Below are 16,962 nucleotides of genomic sequence, written 5' to 3'. Positions count from 1 at the left end.
TCAGAATCATGTTAATTAGCAACTTTGAAAAACCAAGATGTATATATAAAAATAATAATAATACTATTAAGACTATTAATAATATTTATAATTAATTTTAAGAAAAAAATGTTTATTATTATTTTATTATATATATTTTTGATTATGAGATAGTTTAACAGATATCACATTTAAATATATAATTGACATGTGTCACAATCATGTTAATTAGTTAATATTTATCTTTTATAATTCTCTATCTTTGGTATCTTTTAAAACAAACATTATAATAAAAATTAACAATAATAATAATGATAATAATAATAATGATAATAATAAGACTATTAAATAATATTTATAATTAATTTTTAAGAAAAAATGTATTTATTATTTAAGTATATATATTTTTGATTATGAGATAGGTCAACACATGTCACATTTTCAAATATATAATTGACATGTGTCACAATCATTTTAATTAGCAACTTTGAAAAACCAAGCTTTATATATAAAAATAATAATAATAATAATAATAATAATAATAAGACTATTAAATAATATTTATAATTATTTTTTTAAGAAAAAAATGTTTTTATTATTTTAGTGTATATATTTTTTATCATGAGATAGTTTAACACATATCACATTTTTAAATATATAACTGACATGTGTCACAATCATGTTAATTAGTAATTTTGAAGAACCAAGCTCAATATAAACTTTTATAATTATATTTACATTAAAATTTTGAAAAGGAAAATTATATTAACTAAATTATTTTCAAATATATTTTTAAGGATTTGAAAAAAGGAAAATTTTCTTAATCATTACTACTAAATATATTTTAAAATTTTTTACTATTAAATAATTTTTAAAAGTAATTTTTTCAAAATTTGTTTTATTATCTTATTATATATATTTTTAATCATTATATATTTAAACACATGTCACAATATTAGAAAGAAAATTATTATCAAATAATCATTTGCAATAATGTTTTGATTAGGATTTTAAAAAGGAAAATTACTATTACATAATATTTATTATTACTTTTTAATAAGAATTTTTTGTTAATATATTTGTATATATATTTTTAATTATGAGATAGATTAACACATGTCACAATCTTAAAATATATAATTGTCATGTATCGCAATCATGTTAATTAGCAACTTTGAAGAACCAAGCTTTATATAATAAGATAAAATGTGAAAAAATCCACAAAGATCATGAAAGTTACAGATATTCACGTATTTACTAGAAAACATAACTATTTTAACATTTGTACCCAAAAAAACATTAAAACTGTATAGTTACTATTTAGAGGGAGTTTTTCAAAACCAACCCATATTTTCAAGTCAAACCTAAAACTAACCCCTTTTTTTTTGCCATTACTATTCATCAATGAATTTTCCAAACTATCCTTATGTTTTTGAAATATTTACAAAATTGCCATTATTATTTAATTTTTTAATTATTTCGAAAATGACCAAAAACCAATTACACCCTAAACATTTCTTCTTATTTACAACAATGTCATTATCATCAATTTTGCAACCACCATGAACTACCATTTTTGAGCTTATAAAAGCTCAAGAACTCAATTTCTAACCACTTTTTTCTCTTTCTAAACCAACAAATCTACATTTCATCACATTTTCTCTCCATTTTCATCTAAAAATCTCTCATAGATTTCATTTTCATAAGCACAACTTTCATATTTTCGAGTTTATTCAGTTGTGAATCATCAAAGATGCTATTTTTTGCTCATATTTGGAGCTTGGATAGTGGAAAAGGGTGGAAACGTGCTTTGCACCAGAAAAAGGTAACTGTTTACATGGTTTTCGTCATTTTTCAGATCTGTGTCACGATTGTAGACTGTTTTGTATGTCTACACAGTGGCGTAGACTTACGATGCGGTCTACTTGTCAATGCTTAGGTTAGTTTTGCAATTGACCAAAATAATTTTTTTTGTAAAGAAGACTTCCTTAGAAGTCTACATCTTTTCCTTTGAAAACAAAAACAAAAAAATAGGTAAACTTACTAAGAGGTCTACCTAAAAGAGGTTAGTTTTGCATTTGACTGAACTTTTGACTTTTCAAAGTAGACTTCATTAGCAGTCTATATTCTGGAGATTATTAAGGAAATCTACAAAATGTTAGTTTTGCATTTGACCAAAACTTTGACTTCGTTGAATAGGTTATTTTTGTATTTGACTAAAATGTTAAAAAATTGACCGAAAGAAAAAAGAAATGTAGACTTCATATTCAGTCTACTCTTCTCGGAAAAAAAAACATAGACTGCATATGAAGTCTACTTTTTTATTTTGGTCAAATGCAAAACTAACCTGTCGGATTTGAGAGTAGACTTTATGTGAAGTCTACACATGTGTAGACGTTAATTTCAATTTACTCATGGAAAGTCAAACTTGGTCAATTGCAAAAACTAACCTATTCCAAGAAAATTAAAAATGTAGACTATATATGAAGTCTACTTTTGAAATTCAAATTTTATGTGAATTCTGGTCAACTGTAAAAACTAACATTTTCAAAATGTAGACTGAAAATAAAGTCTACAAATATAAAATCACAAGTTTTATTTAAATACAAATAATAACCCGTGAATTTTGCAATTGCAAAAACTAACCCAAATAGTTGACCTACATGACAGTCTATGCATGTAAGACGAAATATGAAGTCTACGTCCAAAAATCTATATAAAGTGAATTTGTGTATTATTCATTAAGTATTTTTAAGATTTTATTGTTTGATATTGTGTGTTAGTTAATCCTAATGGTTTTGAACTATTTTCAAAAGATAATCTTTTATAATTATGAAACTATCAATTTTTTTATTTGACTATGTAGTTAGCTAATAAGTGTAGACGTTTTTGTAAGTCTACTTTTATAATTTTATCAAACATGAAATTTTGGTTTTGATATGTTGTTAATTAGTAAGTGTATACTACAATCTATTTCTTTAATTTTTCTTTTGCAAAGAATCAATGGTGAAAAACTCTTTGTGGTGGTTTCATGAACTTAAGTCTTAGACCCTTACTGCTAAACACAATGGATTCACATCTTATGTATAACGTGTGTTTAAATGGTGGCATCCATTTTATAATCACACTATTACTGCAACTAGATTTTGTTATCATCTAACACTTGAGAAGCAATTCAAAAACTGGCTGTGAAAGTAAACAATTATTGATCTATGAATGATAGCAATATACAAAGTGAAGTTATATACAGACAATGGATATGGACCCCAAAGGTAGCATAAATGCGCCAAATTTGGCCAGTGGCCGAAAATAATATATAAGATCACAATGCGCCAAATTGTAGAGCTTTGAGTAGCTCATGCTTTACTAAAACAGAAGCTCTTGGGATAACTCTTTCAAGTTCACCTCCCTTTGGGCTCTTGAACGCGTGCATCAGCCTTGATCACTAGCTCTGAGTTGGTGTTACCTCCACATTTTATGATGAATGGGGCTGAAGAACTTGGGTTGAATAGGAGGACTGCCTTCTTCCAAGTTAAGCAAGTGTGCATCACCTCTCATTTGTTGTAAAATCTGATAAACAGAGTAGACTAAATTCATGAGCATAAGAACACCTATACAAAAACAATCAAAGTAACCTCAGAACTTTATCATTTATTTACAAGAGAGATGATGTACCTTTCTTTTTTTGTGGTCAACGGACTCCAGAACTGATCGAAGCTTAGCCACTTGGCCAGCATCTTCTGCCGCCAAAGTACCAGCAATATCCTGTAGCACGGTTACATATTAGGCATCATTCCCAACAAAATTGCTCAGGATACTACCTTAGACCTCAGCATAGGCCGTGTTAAGCCAGCCACAACAACAGTTATTTGCACTAATTTTCGTAGCAATGAAATCGCATACCTTCATGTGCTGCATTTGAGAAGTATATATACATGGTCTGCATACTCGGATACAAAGCTTCCACCCGTCTTGCAATTTTCTCGTCTCAGAGTTTCAGGATTGATGTTGTCATGTCTACAACCAGTGGAGAATCTCTCTTAAACGTCTGTTAAAGAAACAAACAAACAAAAACAGTTTCAAATTTTTTTGTGCTTTTCAGATTAAGAGAAACGTAAAGTGAAACCTACCAAGACCGAGCCATGCCAAGAGCTGAGAAGCTAACCTGCAAGTGCAACCCAAACTAGAAAATTCAGAAAGCTCTAATAATGAACTATCAAGTTCAGGGAATATTTACGAGCTAAACTTACAAGATCATTGTGATGAGTTGTCTTCGGGGTGGATACTTTCAACATCTCCCACATCTGAGACCAGAAGCACTGCTCGCCGTGAAACCAACCAGATCTGAAACAAAAGAAAATTAAAAGATTACTTAACAAACAAACAGCTACGAAATCGACAACAACAACTACAACCGACACGACTCTGACACGACAACAACAACGACATGACTCTGACGAAATTCTGAAAATAGACATCAAACAGACCATGTCAGAGGGAAGATGTTGCAGCGACGACAGGACGGTGATGGAAACTACTTGAAGACCGCTGGAAATGTGCCGAAAATCGTGCCGAAAATCGCCTTGTCGGAGAGAAAGAGCAACGGCGCTAGGTTTTGTGATTTTAACCTAATTTCACAAAAGATAGTGTATTTATATGTGGGGTACGTGATCCGGTTAGGTTAAAATTTTCCTGGTTTAAGTTTGGTTAAATTAAACTATTTTGGTTAAAGTCTGGTTAGCATAAATTATTTTCAGTTTGGTAGACTTGTAAATAAGTCTACTATGATTTTTTGATATTTATCTTTTATTATTTTTAAGTATAATATATGATTTAAATTTCTTTTGTTCTTAACTATTTTAATAGTTTATTGTTTTAATAATTTTAATATATGATTTACTAAATTTTTTTTAATAGTTATAATATATGATTTCACATTTTTATTCATAAAGAACTAAATTTAATTTTAAAATAATATTTTTTGTAAAACCGATTAACATAGACAGAAAAAATCGTCTACAGTGAAGTAGACTTTATTGTAAGTCTACGAAACCCTAAATTACAAATCTCAAACTCTAAATATTTGCTTGATAATCAAAAAAATCCTAACTATTGTATCAAATATCAAAATTTGCAAAATATAAACTACTCAACACTAATATACAAATTTAAATTAATAAAAAAATCTCAATCTAAAATCTAACCCTAAGAATCTAACCCTTATAGACATAATATGTTAGAACCTTTTGTTGCTATACCATAACCAATGTTCTAACACATGGTTACCAAATCAATATATTCTCTTAAATTGTTAAATTATATAAACTTTTAATTTATAAACCTCATATTAACCCTTATATTGAAGGTTAACTAAAAATTTCATAACAAATATTTTTATACATTTTTAAAATTAAATTATTAGATCAAATTAAAATGTAGACTATATAATAAATCTACAAGGTAGAGTTCGTATGAAGTCTACATGTATGTAGACTTCTTTCTGTTATATGTAGACTTACGAAGGACATAAATGTAAAATACATTTATTTTTTTTGTTTGGTCATAAGGATTAAATAGTACTTTTACCACCCTTTTAGGTTGGTTTTGCATTTGACTGAAAATGGGGTATACTTTTACATTTGACTTAAATTTTTGGGTTAGTTTTAGCAAATGTCCCCTATTTAGAATAAGAACATTTTTAAACAAAAATTGAGAATAAGAACATGAAAATCACAATCAGCGTTGATCCAACCATTTTCCAACAAGCACCTTGCATGTTTCGATTTCATCCTTTACTCACCACCTCACCTTTGTTCCTTAATAATCCTTCTCTCATTTATATACTTTTATTTAATATCTGTTTTGTTTTGCCCTTTTAATGTTTTAGTTTTCAGGCTCTGACTTTGAGCATGAGAATTTTTTATTTTAAAGAAATGAATGTGTAGCCGTTACAATAAAACGTAGTAACCTTCACTAGTCTTTTTGTTAAAAAGTAACCTTCACTAGTTAGGATGAGTTTCTGAGCTAAAGGCAAAGTCCAAAGCAATTACGTCATTGTTAGTGGAGTGAGTACGTGAAGGTGTACGAACCATAATTGCACGTAACATATGTTGCGACGCTGTGTAGTTTGTCCCCACCACCATCCTACTTATTTCGAATTCCTTCTTCACAATTTTCCTTTGTATCTTAACTAAGGAAACACCTACCATAACAAAATTGTATTGATTTGTATATGCGTGTTTTTTTTTCTTCTATAAATTATGCATGATTCCTAACGTATTTATTTTGTTAACTTTATAGTTGTCTAATAATCATACTCCCACCTTAAAATAATAACTTCGATATGATTTCACAAATATAGTTAGCTTAGCTACCAGCCGTTCTTAACGAGGTTAAAACTAGGGCTGATCATAATTACTTGCTACTTGGCTTATATTCTTTACTTGTTTCGTATTTGCCTTGAAAAAATTGAGTACTTAGGCAATATCAAATCAAGTAGTAAGTCAACAAATTTTACTGTTTGCAAGTCCATGTCAAGTATCAAATATTGTTAGTTTTTAATGTTTGCCTTGATATATACTTGCTTAGTTAATTATTATTCGTTTGTTTTTGCTAGAAATACTTGTTATCCGCTTAAAAATACTTATTAATCACTAAAAAAATTATTATTTACGTATTTCTGTTTCAAGTAATTGCAAGTAATAAAATATTTTGTAAACAAGTATTTGATTTTGGCAAATAACAAGTCGAGTCAAGCAACTTGATAGAACGAGTATTTGATTAAAAGAATTAATCCAAGTACAAGTATTAAATCAAACTACTCGAACAAGCCAAGACAGGACAAGGATTACGTACCTAAAAACTTGCAAGTATTTATTTTGTGCCCAGTCTTAATTAAAACAGTCTCCTTAGGTATACCTGATTATTTTAATGTGGGAGTGGTAATTATAACGTTTTTAAAACTTATTTATTTATTTTTTTAAACTTTTATCAAAAAGAACACACGATAGTTTTAGAGAGTATTATCATTTAGGTTTGCCTTTTAACATCAACAAAATAATACTAGGTTTGCCTTTTTGAGAAAAGTTTATTATGTACAATATTTTAGTTGATCTTTTTCTTATCCCAAGATAATCCAAGATGATTCAAATCTTTTGAAAACGACTAAATCTGAAAAATAGCTGTATCTATAGAACTTTATTATTATCCAAAATTTTGAGTATTCTAATGATATTTCGGAAATAATTTAATATAGTATTTTCAATAAAAGTTTGAAAAAGGGAAAATTTGAAAAACGGGTATACCCCAGCCATGTAAAATTAATAGGATCAATTGGTTTAACGATTGAAACTTTAATAATTTCGTTTTTTATTTTCAATTTAATAAGATTTTGTGTTATAAGAAAAAAAATATTTTAATAAATTGAGTAATATCTCTATGTGTAGCGTAGAAAATAATAAGACAACAATATCCTCGATGAACAATTTCAATAACATGACGAGACTTGGAAGTCAAATGTCAAAGTTTAACCGAGTTAACATTAATGATATAAAAACAGTGATGATATTTATCTTTTTAAAATACCTCATTGACAAAGCGATAATAACTAAGTTAAACAAAAATAAAATAAAAAGAGAGATGATAAAATTTTCAGAATAATAACCTTTTCCGACTTGTTGGGCTGAGAATATTAAAAAGAAGTCGAGAAACCAAAAACGGCATCGTTAAAGGTGCAAGGGGATATAAATAGAGCAACCAAATAGCCAACGTAGTTCACCTTCACTTGCTCTCTTTTCTCAGAAGAATCTGGTTCGTTTCAATTCGATTTCTCTCTGTCCATTCTTTATATTTTCTTCTTTTTGTAACCTCGAATATATCTTCATCATCGTTACTTTATTTTCTGGCTTAACTTTCCGTAGTTTTTTTCTGAATGATTTCTAACGATCTTCCTGTGTGACGAAGGCCAGAGGCAAAACATGGTGGGTGGTGGTGGTTCTCTTGAGGATATCAAGAACGAGAATGTTGATTTGGTATGAATGTTCTTTCTTTATACACTTTTTATTAACTATATCTTTAAACTCCTTATAATTGTTGAATTAAACATAACGTATTAATGGAGTTTGGTGATATATTTTCACTACGCTGTTCTTTTACAAGTTTCACTCGTGATTTTTCGTTTCATCGATGAGAATGATAAATATCCATGAAAAAACAGAACTTACTTCAGGATTTCTGGTGTTTTTTTCACCTTTTTTTTTTCTTTTATTTCCTCTAGATTTTGAGTTTCTATACAAATCGCAGAATCACGGGAATTTAGCTAACAATTATGTTATTTATAATTACCAGAAAAAGTATAGTATTATTAAGTAGTACTCTTTGTTTTGACATGATTTTTTTTGGGGTTTACCTAATTTGAAAAAAAATTCTTAAGAGAGGTTTTAATTAGTGAATTTGTTGGTATTCATTAATTCGTTTTTGGAATTTTCATACTCACGGAAAATTGCACAATCATCTTTAATCACTTCTCCTAGATGAACCTTCTTTTTTTTTTTGAACAACCTCCTAGATGAACCTAAATTCCAATATTCACCTGATTTTCTGAACTCGGCTAAAATATCCCATGTTATATTGACGGATCTGCCCCTACCATTATCTTCGGTTACAATGGACCTTTAAAACTATTGGGCCTTTTTCAACAGAATCTACTACACCTGTTAAATATATCTTTTTAATTAGTAAAGAGAATAATGTTTATTTATTATTTTCTTGTTGGTCGATGATTTTTCTTCTTCTTTTAACATCAGTTCTTTCCTATTGACCATATTTATATGTAGTTTGTTTTGTTCTGATGTCGTATGACCGTTAGAAGAAACACTAGTCAGCATATATAGATGACACAAAATTGAGCATAATGTTTCCACCATTGCTAGACTTGAATAAGAGTTTGATAACTTACAACCAAGTTATGAGATAACTGAATCATGTTTATATTAATTGCAGGAGAAAATACCAATAGAAGAAGTGTTCCAGCAGTTGAAATGCAGCAGAGATGGACTATCTGGAGCAGAAGGAGAAAGCAGACTCCAGCTCTTTGGTCCAAACAAGCTCGAGGAGAAAAAGGTTAAACTAAACCTGTATACGTAGTTTTCTTAATGGACTACTACATAAATGAAGCCACTAATCATTCTCCTTAACTAAATCAGGAAAGCAAGATACTAAAGTTCTTGGGTTTTATGTGGAACCCTCTCTCTTGGGTCATGGAAGCAGCTGCAATCATGGCCATTGCCTTGGCTAATGGAGATGGACGTCCACCTGACTGGCAAGACTTTGTTGGTATTGTTTGTCTTCTGGTTATTAACTCAACCATCAGCTTTTGGGAAGAAAACAATGCTGGTAATGCTGCTGCTGCTCTCATGGCTGGTCTTGCTCCCAAAACTAAGGTTCTCTTTCATCCTCTCATTGTTCCACTAGATTGCTTGTTTCACAAGTAACAATATATATTGTGTAGGTTCTAAGAGATGGCAAATGGAGTGAGCAAGAAGCTTCCATTCTTGTTCCTGGAGATATCGTGAGCATCAAGCTAGGTGACATCATTCCTGCTGATGCACGTCTTCTTGAAGGCGACGCTTTAAAAGTAGACCAATCTGCTTTAACCGGTGAGTCCCTCCCCGCTACAAAAGGTCCAGGAGAAGAAGTGTTCTCCGGTTCTACTTGCAAGCAAGGTGAGATTGAAGCGGTTGTGATCGCCACAGGAGTCCACACCTTCTTCGGCAAAGCAGCTCATCTTGTCGACAGCACAAACCAAGTGGGACATTTCCAGAAAGTTCTTACCGCAATAGGAAACTTCTGCATCATCTCCATTGCGGTAGGTATAGTGATTGAGATAATAGTTATGTACCCTATCCAGCGCAGAAAGTACAGAGACGGCATCGACAACCTCCTTGTGCTTTTGATTGGTGGGATCCCCATTGCAATGCCTACTGTTCTGTCAGTGACAATGGCTATTGGCTCCCACAAGTTGTCTGAACAAGGAGCTATCACTAAAAGAATGACAGCAATTGAAGAGATGGCTGGTATGGATGTTCTGTGCAGTGATAAAACCGGGACGCTGACGCTAAACAAGCTTAGTGTTGACAAAAATCTGATTGAGGTTTGTGCTAGAGGCGTTGAGAAAGAAGAGGTCTTGCTTTTAGCTGCTAGGGCTTCAAGAACCGAGAATCAAGATGCTATTGATGCTGCTATGGTTGGAATGCTTGCTGATCCTAAAGAGGCGAGAGCTGGTATTAGAGAGGTTCACTTCTTCCCATTCAATCCGGTTGACAAGAGAACAGCACTTACTTACATTGATGGTAATGGAGACTGGCACAGAGTAAGCAAAGGAGCTCCAGAACAGGTAATTAGAATCTTATTCAGTGTTACTTGCAAGTCAAGTAACTAGAATCTCATTTTGTGTTACTTGCAAGTCACGTAATGTCTCTAACCTTTTGATGATATATTCAGATTCTTGATCTTTGTAACGCAAGAGCTGATCTGAGGAAGAGAGTGCACTCAGCAATTGATAAGTATGCTGAGCGGGGACTTAGGTCATTAGCTGTTGCAAGACAGACAGTACCTGAGAGAACAAAAGAAAGCTCTGGTGGTCCATGGGAGTTTGTTGGTGTGTTGCCTTTGTTTGATCCTCCAAGACATGATAGTGCAGATACCATTAGAAGAGCGTTAGACCTTGGTGTCAACGTCAAGATGATTACAGGTGATCAACTTGCTATTGCTAAAGAGACAGGACGTCGACTAGGGATGGGATCAAACATGTATCCATCAGCTTCTCTTCTTGGTAACCACAAAGATGCAAACCTAGCTGCTATTCCCGTTGAAGAGCTCATTGAGAAAGCTGATGGCTTCGCTGGTGTCTTCCCAGGTTGGTTAACTAGAGTTTTGTTGTCTTCATAAGCTTGCTATCTCTCTCTCTTACATGGCCCTTCTTTGTATACGTAGAGCACAAGTATGAGATTGTGAAGAAGTTGCAAGATTTGAAGCATATATGTGGAATGACTGGTGATGGAGTGAACGATGCTCCCGCTTTGAAGAGAGCTGATATTGGTATAGCTGTGGCTGATGCTACAGATGCTGCACGCGGCGCTTCTGATATTGTTCTCACTGAGCCTGGGCTCAGTGTTATCATCAGCGCGGTTCTAACCAGTAGAGCCATTTTCCAAAGAATGAAGAACTACACAGTGAGTGTTCTGCATGCTTCTCTCTTTAGCTATAGTTTATATATTTTTCACCAAATTTCACTTGTTTTTTGTTCTTTTTTCAAACAGATTTATGCAGTCTCAATCACTATCCGTATAGTGGTAAGTAATCAAAACTTGTATGCATTCTTGAATATCATCATATTATCTCTTTGTTAATGATCTCTCCTTTGTGCCTTTTTTACAGTTTGGATTCATGCTCATCGCTTTGATATGGAAGTTCGACTTTTCGCCATTCATGGTTTTGATCATTGCTATCTTAAACGATGGAACAATCATGACCATCTCAAAGGACAAAGTGGTGCCTTCTCCTACACCAGATAGCTGGAAACTCAAAGAAATCTTCGCAACCGGCATTGTCCTTGGAGGCTACATGGCTTTGATGACCGTCGTTTTCTTCTGGGCTGCTTACAGAACTGACTTCTTCCCGGTATATATATCTATCATATAATCAAATTCCTTGTCACGCAAGCATAACTCTGTTTTGTTTTCTTGTTTCTTTTAGAGAACATTCCATGTGAGAGACTTGAGAGGCAATGAACATGAAATGATGTCTGCTTTGTACTTACAAGTCAGTATTGTGAGCCAAGCTCTTATCTTCGTCACTAGATCAAGAGGCTGGTCTTTTCTTGAACGACCTGGATGGCTCTTGCTTATTGCCTTCTGGATTGCACAAGCGGTAAAAGAACAAAACATGGTTCTGTTTCTGCTTTCTTGATTCTTAAACTCTCCTTGGTTATTCATAAACTTTGATCTTGTAGATTGCAACGGGGGTTGCGGTTTTTGCGAATTGGGAGTTTGCTAGAATTAAAGGAATAGGGCTTGGATGGGCTGGTGTCATCTGGCTTTACAGTATTGTCTTTTACATTCCATTAGACGTACTCAAGTTTGCTATCAGGTACATACTATCTGGAACCGCATGGAATAATCTCATTGACAACAAGGTATGTTTTGGTTTCTTAGTTACTTGTTTACTACGTTATTCTTGTTCTGATAAATGTTCTTAAGACCAACGCAATATCTCTGTCTCTCCTTTTGGTCTTAAAGACTGCGTTTACGACTAAGCAAAACTATGGGATAGAGGAGAGATCGGCACAATGGGCTCTCGCACAAAGGTCTTTACATGGTCTTCAGAATCAAGAAACGGCTAATGTTTTCCCTGAGAAAGGTGGCTACAGAGAACTTTCTGAGATCGCAGAGCAAGCCAAGAGACGAGCTGAGATTTCAAGGTAATATATATTTACTGTTTTTTAAAACGTTAAAGTAAAATTTTGAGTCTCTAGATAATGATGCCCTTATATTCTTAAAGTTTTAAATCACAAATTAAACAAAAATCTGAGGTTTTCTATTTCTTTTTCTTTATTTCTTTCTTTTTTTTTTTTTTGTTAAAGTTCCAGGATTATTTGATTCTTTAGCAAGTAGAACTCAGATCCAGAGAAGCTGAAGATATCTGAGGGCTTCTTGTGAGTAACGTTAGGGTTTTAATGTGTTGTTAATTTGTTATTGTTGGTTGAAGGCTAAGGGAACTTCATACGCTTAAAGGACATGTAGAGTCAGTGGTGAAGCTGAAGGGACTTGATATTGAGACGGCTGGTCACTACACCGTTTAATGACAAGATGGACCCAATTTTAACCAGAACATGATTAAGGGAGAAGAAGAAGAAGATCGTTTGTTTAAGAGATAGAAGGGAATAAGGTTTTATTTTATTCAGTTAATGTTAGTGTTAAATTCCTCCAAACTCCGAGAGTTTCTTTTTCTTCTTCCTTGATTTTAGGCTTAATTATTGTTGTGTTTTCAGTTTGCTCTGTGTTGGAGACAAAAGACAAAAGTAATATGATGACATCTTAGGTTTATACAATGTTAAACATACATAATAAGTGAATATAACAAAACTATTCACCGCCGTTGATTAAGTTACAAGAAAAATAAAAGGTTTTTATATGGTCAATTTAGTTTCAATATACCCTTCTACTTATAAAAGTAATCGCTTCGAAACCGCAAGTTTTTCCGGTAAATAAAAAGTTGATTTAAAATAGTGATTTTATTGTGATGTACATTATTAAGTTTTAAAATCATATTATACCGAAAAGTGAAATGTTTTTTTTGCTTAAAATTATATAATTTATCATTTAGTTTATTTGAGATTTTGTATACACGCTCTTATGTAACAACGTTATATTTATATTTTACTAGGGCCGACCCGCCCTGCGGGCGGGATGAAGATTTAAAAATTATTTAGATAGTTAGAATAATTTTTCTAATATATTTTTTTATGAATTAAAATATACATATTAGTTTATTTTGGAAGGTTTTTTTAAGACTAAAATAATCATGCAATCTTGATAATTAGTTTTTTTTTCTTGGGGTGGCATTATTAGTATTTTAGATTAGGTAAATATATCTGAGAAAAGTTAATATTTGGACGATTTATTATTAGTCATATGTGAATAAGTTTGTACGATATATATTCCATAGATATTTTTAACCGGTGGAACACATAATATACATATTTGGGTGTCTGTATTTGAAACCAATAATTTGACTTAAGTGTAAGTTTTAGTATGATGTTTCTACAGGAAATATAAATCTCTAAGACAGTGTTCTAAGATAAGATAGAGTAGTATGCTGGCAAAATCTTTATATACCCCATAAACTAATAGCATTTGTAGTTTTGAAAACGATGTTCTCGTCGAAGCTTAAAGCAAATATTGGCTTGTTGATTTTTTACGTTAATGTAAAGTGTTTTGTTTTTATAAGTGAATAAATTAATTCCGTATTCGGTTTTATTGGTTTACAGACCAACCCCATGACTTCTACGTTTATATTCTACAATCGTGTTTTGCGTGTGTATGACGTAACCGACTCTAGACAAATTAAAATTAGCAAATAGCAACTTTATAAGCTTAAAACATTATCTTATATATTAAAACAGAAATCACAACCTTGATTCATGTGTGATTTTTTTAAAAATGGACCTAATGGACCTATTCATAGAAATTCATACTATATTTTAATTCAGACTAATAATAAAAATATTTTTTAAAATATTTCAATCATAGTATCTTTTGATATCTTTTCATTTTAAATATAAATATATTTATTTTAAAATTCTAACAAATCTGTTTAAGAAGATTTTTATAAGATCTTCATTTTTGAAATTATATTTAAATATTTTCACTAATTTTGAAATTAGTTTAAAATATTATTATGCATTAATATATTCAGTTATATAAAACAAAAAATAAAAAAATCTATAATATTTTAATTATTATATAATCATAATCAATCATATTAAATTAAAATTATTATATTGAGCTAAATATAATAAAATTGTATTAAATTTATATATTTATATATTTTATTTTTGTAATTATAAAATATTTATGTTCAAAAATAAAATCTAATATGTTGGTAAGATGGGTTAACATTATCAAACTATATAATACATGTATAAAAATTAACATGTATTTCTTTAAAGTTAATTATATAAAATCTTTGTAACTACTTTAATCATAATATATTTTCATTTTAAATATAATATATATTTATATATTATATTTTAAAAATTCTAATAAATCTGTGTAATATTTAAACAATAACTTAATGTATTTTAAGTTATCATTTAGAAATGTAAATAAATAAATTATATCATATTTTATCTACTTTTATAGTCATGATCATGTTAAAATATAATTATTATACTAAAATAAATATGATAAAATTATATTCAATTGATAAATTTTTAAATTTTATTTTCATAAATATAAAATATTTATTTAAAATATAATATGATGATAGAACGACTTAAAATTAACAAACTATATAATACATGTCTAAAAATTAACATATCTTACACTTTTATATATACAATAATAAATTATCTAAAATGAATAAGCATAAAAATATTGGTAAAAAAAATTCAGTTTTGAAATACGGGTCAGAATTTAGCATAAATTAAATACAAAATATTTTTTAAATATATTTTCTCATGAATATATTAATTTTCTTAATAACTAAATGCAAATACAATAAGATAAATATATAATAAGAAGCGCCATATATATAAGGTTTAAACAATTAATTAATTATAACATGTAAATTATAAAATTATTGTATTTGAAATAGTTATACCACTTATGTTCTAAAACAATAATTTATGTATAGAAAAGTGAAAACAAACACCCGTGCGGTTGCACGGGTCAAAATCTAGTTTAAACTTTAAAATAAAGTAACAAATTTTAAACTTTATAAGTTAACATAAGACTCACCAAATTCAATTGTCAAAACATCTGTACTATTAAAAGGGAAGGAGTTTTAAAAAATCTACCTATGAAAAGTTGTTGGACCCTTTCATTAGACTTAACTATTTTTTTGGTCTCACCTTATATTTCTCTAACTATGCAATAATCAATTACCTTATATTTCTCTAACTATAAAATAATCAATGCTCTTATTTATTACTCAACTTATTATAATACACCAAAAAATTATACATAACTCCATTATACTAAAATATCATCTTACCAAAACATGTCTCATGAATCCATAATGAATCAATAACCAATACGTGACTGGTAAATTTAAATACCAAAACTATATTGTTCCTTGGTGCCACCAACTTTGCAACATTTCACACTATCATTTATTTTTTTGACCAAAAGCTTCACTCTATCATTTTTTCGTTGATCGAAATGTGGTTTTTCAAATGAATATGTTGACCTTTCTGAAATATTTATCTACACAGCTTATACATCATAGATTCTCTTTGACTAACACTTCTAATAATTTTGACTATATTTTAAAGGAAGTTATTTTGCATACAGTTTAACAATTTATTCTAAATATATTGTTAGAGATGATTTTGTGTACTTTAGTTATGATGATTTTTGATAAGAATATATTATAGATGCGATTGAAAATTTATATTATTAAAAGAAAATATTTTTTTAAATATATTATAAGAGAATTTATAACATCTATATAAAACTCTTTATTTTTTATCCTACCATTAACTACAATAACTATAAATAATTTAAATATTTTAAATAAATCCTATTATTATTTCTCATTTTGTATGATACACTTCTCTAATTATTTTTCTATTATCATCCAATGTTATTGTTGTTATTCAATAACGTTATATACATCATATATTATGTTCAAAGATGGATATATAATATTTAGATATCAATTATTAGAATGAAAGCATATATCATACAACATATTATATCATGTCATCTAACATTATATAATTCTAAATATTTACAAAATCAAATTTAATAAAAAAAACATTTTAGCAAATCATTTGTTAAAACAAAATTATATATATTTACGTTAAATTATTTTTTATTACGTTAATATATTTTATAAGTTTCATTCATCTCTTAAAATATTATTGAAGATTATTTTTTTCCTACAATGTCAACCAAATACCGGATCACACTTGATTGCATGTTTTTTCGAAGTTTGCATGCTTTAAATTAACGAGTTTTCATTAAATCTAAACCAGCTTATGTACAAGTCATCGTGTTTACTGGTTCGACGACGGGTCTAAACTTGATATAAAAGTATTCTTCTCATCTAATTGAAAATAATTTATTTTAAAATAATAGACGCACTGAGTCTGATCAATCCATATAATATTTTTGAAAAAAGTAATCAACGATTAAAAATATAATTTCATTAACTAACTAAATAAAAATAATAATTTTTTTGATATAATAAAATTTTGTA

The 16,962-nt window shown here is 29.7% G+C and overlaps 1 protein-coding gene and 1 long non-coding RNA gene across 2 annotated transcripts; one reads left to right on the top strand and one right to left on the bottom strand.

Moving 5' to 3' along the window:
- Positions 1 to 826: 826 nt before the first annotated feature.
- Positions 827 to 4,598, bottom strand: LOC103845177. The gene is made up of 5 exons (XR_004452510.1): positions 4,467 to 4,598; positions 4,230 to 4,323; positions 4,110 to 4,144; positions 3,883 to 4,027; positions 827 to 3,744 (listed from the first exon to the last, which is right to left on the bottom strand). It is a non-coding gene; the product is annotated as an uncharacterized LOC103845177 (long non-coding RNA).
- Positions 4,599 to 7,698: 3,100 nt separating this feature from the next.
- On the top strand, positions 7,699 to 13,135 carry LOC103845176 (ATPase 3, plasma membrane-type). Its single transcript, XM_009122013.3, has 13 exons — positions 7,699 to 7,788; positions 7,947 to 8,009; positions 8,980 to 9,099; positions 9,183 to 9,419; positions 9,488 to 10,372; positions 10,480 to 10,894; positions 10,972 to 11,210; positions 11,298 to 11,330; positions 11,416 to 11,658; positions 11,734 to 11,907; positions 11,990 to 12,172; positions 12,276 to 12,457; positions 12,745 to 13,135. Exons 2-13 carry the CDS (start codon positions 7,956 to 7,958, stop codon positions 12,836 to 12,838), a joined length of 2,859 nt encoding a protein of 952 aa, XP_009120261.2. The 5' UTR covers positions 7,699 to 7,788; positions 7,947 to 7,955; the 3' UTR covers positions 12,839 to 13,135.
- The last annotated feature ends 3,827 nt before the right edge of the window (positions 13,136 to 16,962 follow it).

This window comes from Brassica rapa, chromosome A10 (genome assembly GCF_000309985.2).
Source record: "Brassica rapa cultivar Chiifu-401-42 chromosome A10, CAAS_Brap_v3.01, whole genome shotgun sequence".
Classification (NCBI taxonomy): Eukaryota; Viridiplantae; Streptophyta; class Magnoliopsida; order Brassicales; family Brassicaceae; genus Brassica; species Brassica rapa.
The sequence above is the reverse complement of the archived record's forward strand: the minus strand, read 5'-3'. Positions and strand labels throughout refer to the sequence as shown.